This window comes from Homalodisca vitripennis, unplaced genomic scaffold (genome assembly GCF_021130785.1).
Source record: "Homalodisca vitripennis isolate AUS2020 unplaced genomic scaffold, UT_GWSS_2.1 ScUCBcl_30;HRSCAF=681, whole genome shotgun sequence".
In the NCBI taxonomy this organism is placed as follows: Eukaryota; Metazoa; Arthropoda; class Insecta; order Hemiptera; family Cicadellidae; genus Homalodisca; species Homalodisca vitripennis.
This window is the reverse complement of record NW_025776174.1, coordinates 435,155-445,223: the sequence shown is the minus strand read 5'-3', so window position 1 is coordinate 445,223 and position 10,069 is coordinate 435,155. Positions and strand designations below refer to the sequence as shown.

The 10,069-nt window shown below is 40.0% G+C and overlaps 1 protein-coding gene across 1 annotated transcript; it reads right to left on the bottom strand.

The window, feature by feature from the left end:
* Positions 1 to 1,632: 1,632 nt before the first annotated feature.
* Positions 1,633 to 2,674, bottom strand: LOC124370204. Its single transcript, XM_046828496.1, has one exon. It carries the CDS (start codon positions 2,491 to 2,493, stop codon positions 1,633 to 1,635), a length of 861 nt encoding a protein of 286 aa, XP_046684452.1. The 5' UTR covers positions 2,494 to 2,674.
* Between the last annotated feature and the right edge of the window lie 7,395 nt (positions 2,675 to 10,069).

Genomic DNA, 10,069 nt, shown 5'->3' with positions numbered 1-10,069 from the left:
TTATAACGTGTGGCCTTTCAGTGTTGGTGTATTACTCGTGTTACAGGTTCTCTTGTAAGATAATTTATAATCTTTTACCTACATTTATAGATTATTCATTTTCAATGACGGCCTTTTTCTCCAATGACAGTTTTTGGCCTTATGGCTATGAGGGAGCTTTGTCTGACATTTTTAAAATATATGAAATATATTTAATAGTTACGTATATTAACCTTGGACGAAATAATGACAATAAAAGTACGTAACTGCATAATTTTTTGAACTGTTGACGAAAGTACATAGGTACTCAGAATTTTTATCTTTGATTTTCATAACCCATTGCAACAAAAGAGGGCTGTAAACATTTGCATAAGTGTACCTCGTATTAAATGAAAATGTATTTGACTACAATAAAGTACGTTATTGTTGCAGGCGATGGTGACAGCAGTGTAATGTCAAAGCTAACTGAGTGTCCCCGCACATCAATAGGAAAAATAGAGTGTACCAACCATCTGCTGCGAAATTACATTCGTAAAATACGAGATGTCGACAGGCAGAAAAGAAACCTCTTAGCAGGCCCGTGCGCATGGGGGGGGGGTTTGGGGGTTCAAACCCCCCCCCTTGAAGATTGAGATATATCATATTGTTTCCATATATCAGTTTAATTGTGCTCTATTGCGCCGTCAGTTTACGCGCATGCGCGCGCAAATATTTCCAATCGTTTGATTACGCGCGCTTTCCGCCTGATTTGTGTTATATACTGTTTAAAAATTGGAGCTCCGACGCGCTACGCAATTGGTCGCGCGGGACCAAAAACGGAGCGCGCATGCGCGGACCAGAGGGATAGAGCGACGGAGCGTGCAGCGCTCAGTCCTCCTGCAGCCACAAATAGGTGTGAATAGGTGCGTTGTTGCGAGCGATAACGGGCGGCCGGCCCTAAAGCGGTGTCCTACATGAGCGACCAGGCGCGAGCGACGAGATATTCGCGCGTGCGACCGGACTGTCCTACTTGAGCGGACAGTGAAGCGACAAGTCCAGTATTGAGACCACGTAAACATGTCACTCCTCCGTAAGATTATGTTTTGTGAAAGTGTTTATTTAAAGTATATACTAACAGAAACGGTTAGAAACCCGACGGATGATATTTATTTGCAGAGGCTTTGTCACGGGGAATATCACCACCTCTTCCATGAACTGAAAAGTGCTGAAAAGGATCCAGTGTTGTTTCATTCATACACTGGAATGTTACCGACCACTTTTTTTATATAGCTGATGTTATAAGAAGTGAATTCAAATACAAGGAGACGAATTTACAAAACCCGATCTCCGTGGAGGAACGACTCTTGCTGACTTTGAGGTAACTAATAAGATTACAATATTTATATGTGATTTGTTAATTTACTTCGAATTATGAGTAGGTAAATGGCTCTTTTCAATATCAATATAGACTTGTAAGTACAAAACCGCTGTAAAATAGTACTTACGTGTTAAAGTTATAAACTTTAATCATGTTATGGTATATATATCCTCTGAAGGTATAAAAAAACGAACAGAGTTTAGGAAATCATTTTAATTGCTCCATCAATATGAGTATATACAGAATAGGAAACACAAAAGAACGATTAACATTTAAGCTTTGTAAGGTTTTAAGTGTCAATTTAAATTCCATAGCCAGATAGATTGAGATTGAGTCTCGTCTGTGTTAAGATCTTGATGTACAATTACGTCAGGCGTACTTGCTGGCGTCCTTCCTGAACTAGTAGTAGCATGAGAAATAGTTTCTGGCGTAGTTACTGGCGTTTGTGGAGTAGTACGAACAAATATATTTGGAAATGTAGCGTAATGGGGCCGGTTGGCGTTCATCATTTCCTCAGCAAGCATGTTCTGAACTTTACTGCGGAAAAATAATTTATTTACTGCTGGTAGAGTTTTCATATGTGGCAGCAATGACTTGAAGAAATTTAAATCGTCATCATTCTGGTCACTGTCTTTTTCGAGCATGTTAATCTTTTTAGCCTCTAGGGCCAAAATATCAGCCTTAAATTGCTCTGAACCAGTTAATTTACGTCTTTTAGATATATAAGGTGCCGTTTGTACCTGGTCATTGTTGCTAGTATATAGATTTTTAACGGACCGTGAAACTTCTGAATTGCTACCGACATCAACATCATCAACATGAGATTGAATTGAATTACCAGGGTCATCAGGATCGGATTCGTGGGTTATGGTATCAATGTTATTTTCATTTCGCTCTTCATCAGTAACTGACATGTTAGAATCAGTAGGCCTTGGCGTCATTACACCTCTGAGGAACAGCATCCTTTCAAAATATGGCCAATGTCCAGTGTATTTGGGGGCTTGGTCACCGTCACTTCCGGACCGATAACCAGGGACTTTCTTCAATTCCCTGCGAAACGTGTCCCTTAAATTTTTCCATTTGCCTTTCACAGTCTCGCCTGTAACAAAAAAAATAAATAAAAATAGGCCTAACCTACTAGTGAAAAGTATTTTCATGATATTGTTATATTTGTTTGTTACAGGTACTTAATAACGGGAATGAGATTCAGGCAGCTTGCATTTACGTTCAGGATTTCCAAAAGTCGAGTAGCCATTATTGTTATTGAAGTATGCAAAGCAATTTGGAATAAATTAGTTGTGATACACATACCGCAGCCTACTACGGAGATGTTTGAAACAATTGCAAAGGACTTTTGGGAGAAGTGGCATTTTCCAAACTGTTTTGGAGCGCTCGATCTGAAACACGTCAGAATAACACGCCCTCCAAAATCCGGTTCGATGCATTACTGTCATCACGCTTACTATTCCATCGGTCTACTCACACTAACTGACGCTAATTACAAATTTATTATGGTAAATGTGGGGTCATTTGGAAAAGAAAATGACGCTGGAGTATTTACTAACTCTACACTCCACGACTCCATTGAGAGCGGGCAGACTAAACTCCCAGAACCAAAAATATTATCAGGAAGTTCGATAAAGGCCCCATTCGTTATGGTAGCAGACGAGGGTTTCCCAATGCGGGAGTATATTGTCAGGCCATTCCCCGGCCCAGCTCTGCTTAATAGTGTAGAAAATAGAACTTTTAATTACAGATTATCAAGAGCTAGGATGGTAGTAGAGTGTTCGTATGGGGCTATTCATTCTAAATTCAACTTGTTGGGAAAGTCCATTGAAACTAATGTGGAAAAAGCAGTACACATTGTCAAATCCATAACTTTGTTACATAACGTCATTAAAGATCTGGAAGGTGGTGACGTAGACAACCGACCGGTCGTCTACAGTCGAGGAGTGTTGGGTGGTAGGCGAGGGAGGAGTGCCAATGCCGTCTCAAGGCTTGCTGCAGCCACGAGGAGAACATTGGCTAAGTACTTCAAGGAACATTCCCTCACTGTAGCAAATACTGCCACATATGCCAGCTACTTTTTTATTGTCCAAATAACATTGTACTTAAATGTTGTATAATTATACATACTATTGAAATTTAAAACGCCTTTTAATGTGTTGCAAACATGTAGTCCATACAGCATTAGTTTATATACACTTACGTACTGTGTCAGTCTTACGGCATATACAAAATGGAAGAAATTAATTCATAACTGAATGTCGTAAATTTAACATTTAACGGATATAGTTTTAGTTATTACAAATAAACTTACTTGTTTTCCCCAAAGCAATGGCCACTGCTTCCCATGCGCGATTCGAAGCATGCCTATTGTGGTAGTTATTGTCCTTCATGTTCCACAAAATACTCCTCTTTTGTACTTCACAAATTAGACATTCTGTAAACTCCGACATCTTTACACAATAACGTAGGGGAGACCGGGGCAGGTTTTCGCACGGGGCACGTTTTCGAATGGGCTTTAATTCCTAAACCAGCCGCTAGAGCGCAACACCAATCAGCGTCGTATGATGGCCACGCCCCCTAGTGGCAGTTCTGTTAGTTTCACGTTGATGGACGCACGCACTGTTGAGCAAAGCCAACTTTTGTTGTTCTTCGAACAGGTGAGTAAGTTTTTATGTTATGTTTAAAAGTTAAAAATCACACGTTTTCTTTAATTTGAAACAATGTGAATGATATATTTCGATAAAGCGCTTTCTTCTGTGTCTTATGATATAGATATTGGATAAAGAAACACTTGTTTTAACCAAATTAGGTTAGTTTAAATCTAAAATATGGCGACGGGGCAAAGTTTTCGCTATCGAAAACCTGCCCCGTCTTTTCCAAATATAATTCATGCTAAATTTACTCATTGATTTTCACTTAAAGTCAATAAATATGTATTGAAAGAAGATTTAAAACAGTGAAAATGCATTGTATATTAACAATTTGGCAGTAAATGGGTTATAAATAGTAATTTAAAATTCTCTTCATATTTAATCAAATTTCCTCAGTTTTTTTTAGGGTAGGCCTAAATATAATTAATTTAACGATTTCCATTCTTCATTTCAGTTTCATCATGGTTCGCAATTACGTGAGAAAGACAGGAAGAGGGAAGTATGAAATTGAGACAATGGAGAGAGCGGTAAAAGAAGTGAGGGGAGGGAGAAGTATGAGAAGCGTAGCTGCAGAATTTGGATTGTGTGATAGAACACTAGCAAACTATTGCAAGAAATTGTCCGCTGCACCAGGTTCTACTGATCCCTCAAATGAAGCGGTGATTATTCAACCAAATCCTATTATATCTACTACAGTAAACAATGATCTGGTGATTCCTGACACATCTACTCGTGATCCGGCGATTCCTGGCACTTCTACCCATGATTTGGCAATTCCTGGCCCATCTACTCGTGATCCAGTGATTCCTGGCACTTCTACCCATGATTTGGCAATTCCTGGCCCATCTGTTCGTGATCCGGCGATTCCTGGTGCTTCTACTGAAGGTACTGCTGCAACAAGCCAGTCAGCTCAACCATGGTCGCAGTTTGGCTACGCACGGAACTGGAAGGTAAGATTCCTTATGCAGTAGCCTATATTTAAACACGCTATATCTTTATCATAGAGCCTATTAAATTTTTTACTAGGTTAAGAACTTAGGGATTTCACTGGGGCAAGTTTATTTCTCGCATTATAGAAGAGAAATAAACTAATTGTTGCGTTGGTTTTTGTCTGTCCAGGTGTTTGAGCCATTCCAAGAACAAATGCTGGCTGAGTATTTGCTCAAGGCATCTGATATATACTTTGGATTAACGCCTAAGGAAGTTAGACGATTTGCGTACACTTACGCTGTAGCATGTAATTGCAAAATACCCCCAAGCTGGTCAGAAAATGAAATGGCCGGCCCTGACTGGTTCACCTCATTCATGAAGAGAAATAAAACACTTTCCATCAGAACTCCTCAAGCAACTAGTATGTCCCGGGCAACAAGTTTCAACCGGACGAACGTTGACCTGTTTTTCAGGAACCTAACCACTGTCCTCCAACGATTTCAGTATGGGCCTAATGATATATGGAACGTTGACGAGACTGGCGTCACAACCGTTCAACGACCAGATAGAATTGTAGCGCGGCGTGGATTTAGGCAAATAGGGAAACTAACTTCCGCTGAACGAGGAAATCTCGTCACAATTGCGTTTGCAGTGAATGCAGCAGGCAATAGTATTCCCCCGCTCTTCGTATTTCCTAGAGTAAGATACCATGATCACTTCATCCGTGACGGGCCTCCTGGTTGCGAAGGCGATTCAAATCCTTCTGGATGGATGAAGGAAGCCAATTTCCTGAAATTTGCCAAACATTTTGTCTCTCAGGCCAGATGCTCCAAGGAAAAACCTTGCATTCTATTGCTAGACAATCATGAATCGCACTTATCAGCCGACGTCTTAGATTTATTTAAAGACAACGGTGTGACCTTACTCTCATTCCCCCCTCACTGCAGCCACAAGCTTCAACCTTTGGACCGTTCTGTGTATGGACCTCTTAAAAAATACATCAACACTGCGTGTGATGCTTGGATTTGTACAAACAAAAGACCTATGGGGATATATGATATACCATCCATTTTGAAATCGGCAGCACCTCTGGCGTTAACACCAACTAACATTATGGCTGGATTCAGAGTGTCAGGTATTTTTCCTTTGAATCCATTGATCTTCACGGATTCTGATTTCATGCCGAGCTACTTTACTGACAGGCCTGCTCCAGCTGGAAACAATCCCTCCTCAGAACCAAATTTGGACCAATCGTTTGAGAATCCTCCAGCACCAAGCTGTCTATCACAAGTAGCTTCTTGCCCTTCACCAGAGGATGTGAGGCCCCTCGAAAAAGCAGGGCCACGAAAAGAAACCACAAAGGGACGGAAGAAAAGGAAGTCGAGTATTTTAACCGACACCCCAGTTAAAGAACAGCTGCGACTTGAACAAGAAATGGCCAAGCAAAAACGTATCAAACTAGAAAAAACACAACAAAGCAAAGGAACTACAAATTTAAAGTCTGTCAAGAAGGGCCTTTTCAAAAATAAATCAGCTAATGCTGAAAAAGCAAGTAGACCTTCCACCAAGAAGAAATCAACCTCACGTCAGAATTTGTCAGATGATGAAGAAGAGACTGACTCCGTCTGCATCTATTGCTTGGAAAAATACAGCAATTCGAAATCAAGTGAGCAGTGGATACAGTGCACCCGCTGCAAACGATGGGCACACGAAGATTGCATTAAAGGCGATTCTGCGTATTTTGTTTGCCTCAACTGCGACAGTGACGATGATGCCGAATTTTGCTAAGATTAGTTGTTATGAAAACAAAAACAATGTCATTTTCATTAATTATACGAGTGTGTTAAAAAAATGTGTGTTATTTTCCTTACAGATGTATTTTAATGCATGCGAAAACTTGCCCCAGGGTAATAAAATGCTGTGCGAAAACATGCCCCGGGTACGGGGCACGTTTTCGCACATGACTTACTTTTACTTTTTGGTGTTTTTATTAAAAATAGTTCATATTTCATCAAAGAAAATACTCTCTAATTGTAGCTGAAATACCACTGAGTGTAATGGTATGTCTTGGTTTGTTGTAGGTTTTAAGGAAAAAAATACAAAAAATTAAGACATATAAATGCGAAAACCTGCCCCGGTCTCCCCTACACTCAATAGAATCTCGACACAATGTCAGACACACACTCAGAAGACGGCAAGAATTGAACAGAAGTCTAGCGACGGGCGACGCGACAACCGATCAAAACAAATATTTTGTTCTAATCGCGTCGCGGAGTGATCTCTCGCTCGCAACAATCGCAAAGCAGGACACATCCGCATGAAAACATAGTTTGTTATTTTCGCGTCGCTTGCATGGCTCGCGCCTGGTCGCTCAGGTAGGACACCGCCTAAGTTTTTGTCGTCACTGTTGTCGTTGTCAAGTCGCCGTTTTAACGACTTTCGGGTTGACATAGGACTTCGAGTGACTTCTCTTTCTCAGCTATCTTTCCATGGCACAATAAAGTACGTTATTGTTGCAGGCGATGGTGACAGCAGTGTAATGTCAAAGCTAACTGAGTGTCAGCCGTATGGTCCCCGCACATCAATAGGAAAAATAGAGTGTACCAACCATCTGCTGCGAAATTACATTCGTAAAATACGAGATGTCGACGGGCAGAAAAGAAACCTCTTAGCAGGCCCGTGCGCATGGGGGGGGGGTTTGGGGGTTCAAACCCCCCCCTTGAAGATTGCGATATATCATATTGTTTCCATATATCAGTTTAATTGTGCTCTATTGCGCCGTCAGTTTACGCGCATGCGCGCGCAAATATTTCCAATCGTTTGATTGCGCGCGCTTTCCGCCTGTTTTGTATACTGAGTGGCGCAGGCTGAACTAATTACACCAGAAAGCTGCAGTGTTTGTTTTCAAAGACGCACGTTACGACGTTAACATATCGTTCTACTGGAACAAAATGGACATTCGGAAATTTCTGAGTAAAAAAACCACGACTTGAGAACGATGAAGTAAATGTAAGTATAAAATGCTTATTTCTTTGGCACTAAAGGTTTTCTCGTCGCGCATGCAGATATAATTAATGCGAAATTAGAATATAATTTTCGAATATTTATTCTTATTTGGTATTTACAGATAAATAATCAACCTTTGGCTCGTTTTGAAAAAATTAATGCAAATGAAATCTGCCTCGACAACTATAACTGAAATACCCAAACGATATTGGACTGTTCGTTGACAAGCCTGCAGTTTCGAGCATTGATTCTACTAAGAAACTTCAAGAAAATATTTGGGTTCCACCAGATACCTATCAATTTCCAGCATCGGGCCCAAGAAATTTAAAATTCCAGAGGTCTTGGTTAACGAAATTCGGCGGTAAAAAACGGAGCATTCTGCAAATGCTGTGTATTGTTTGGTGTCACGAAGGCAGGAGTTCATGGACAATAAGTAGGTAACCTAGTATCAAAACCTTTCACCAATTGGAAGAAAGCTATAGAAAGCTTTAACAACCATTTGTCACTGGAATACCACAAAACATCTTTATTAAAATCAGAATTAAGAGGTGATATTGATAATCAAGCTACGTTGTCGATCGATTTATTACTATCGAAGCAGAAACTAGATTTCTTAGCCGAAAGCAGAGAACATATGGAAGCTATAGTTCAAACAGTGATTCTTTGTGGTCGACAAGGATTGGCACTCCGAGGAAATAATGATACTGGTCGAATCGTTCTGCAAGGACCCGATTATAATGACGGGAATTTTCGAGCTCTTTTGAGATATCGTGCGGCAACTGATGTGAAATTAACACTTCATTTAGAGCATTCTCCGAAGAATGCGATGTACATTAGCAACCGTATTCAAAATGAAATAATTTCCATTTGTAATCAAATGATACAAAAACAGCTCATCAATAAGATTAATGATTCTAAGGCCTTTACGCTTATGGCAGATGAGTTAGCGGATTCGATTTGCATCCGGTACGTAAGCGAAGATCACGGTAAATTTAAAATTTGCGAAGATTTCTTGAGTTTTATTCCAACGACACAACTTACTGGGAAAGGACTGGCGGATGTGATTTTATCGTTCCTGGAAACTTCACAGATTGATTGTACGTACTTCTTCGGTCAGTGCTACGACGGAGCAAGAAATATGAGTGGAGAATTTCACGGAGCTCAAGCTTATATTTAGGAAAAATACAATTTAGCTCTGTATTCACATTGTGCAGCTCATAGTTTTAATTTGGTTGTTAGTGACGCTTGTAAAGCTGTTCCGATCAGACATTGTTTAGGCACTGTTCAGAGCGTATATAATTTTTTCAACTACCCCAAACGCCTGCTTGCACTTCAAGACGCCATTGCTAGAAATGATTACCTTCGTGATGATAAAAAAAAGAAATTGAAACAATCATGTACGACGAGATGGGTGGAACAGCACGAGTCAGTTGGAATATATTTTCATCTACAACCAGCAGTTATAGACGCCTTGGAAGTCATCTCAAGTTCTTGGACTGATTCAAAAACGACGGCCAACGCTTTTCAACTTCTATCTGCAATAGGAACCTTGGATTTTCAAATTTCATAAAAAATTCTTCAATCAGTTCATTCGTTGGCTTTATCATTAAGTCGAGTACTTCAAACTGAGAATCAGGATTTAGTTGAAGCTATAAAGTTGGCCGATTCTGTAAAAGAAGAATTAATGAATATGAGAAAGCACGCAGAAGAAAATTTCAGTACGATTTTTGAAGAAGTTCGCCAGACATGTGGAAAGCACGATATTGAAGTAAAAAAGCCGAGACTTGCTTCCCGTCAAACGTTGCAATGTTATGAGTGGGGATATTGAAGATTACTATAGAATTTCTACGTATTTACCATACCTTGATTTATTCATCACTCAACTTGAAGACCGTTTTCTCCAACATCGCGAGATACTAACAAATTTTTGATGTCTTTTTCCATCGAAAACTTCAACCCTAGATGAAGAAGCCTGCAAACAACTCTTTTATAAGTACGCTACGATTTTGAATGCTGATTCTTCTGAAGTATGGATCAGTGAAGTGCGGATTTGGCGAAGACGAATTTTGGACAAAAATATCAAAAATTCTCTCGATGCTCTTGATGTCTGCAATGAGGATGCTTTTCCTAATGTCCA

Coding starts and splice junctions, on each gene's coding strand:
- LOC124370204 (XM_046828496.1), bottom strand. CDS start 2,493: ATGAAAATACTTTTCACTAGTAGGTTAGGCCTATTTTTATTTATTTTT.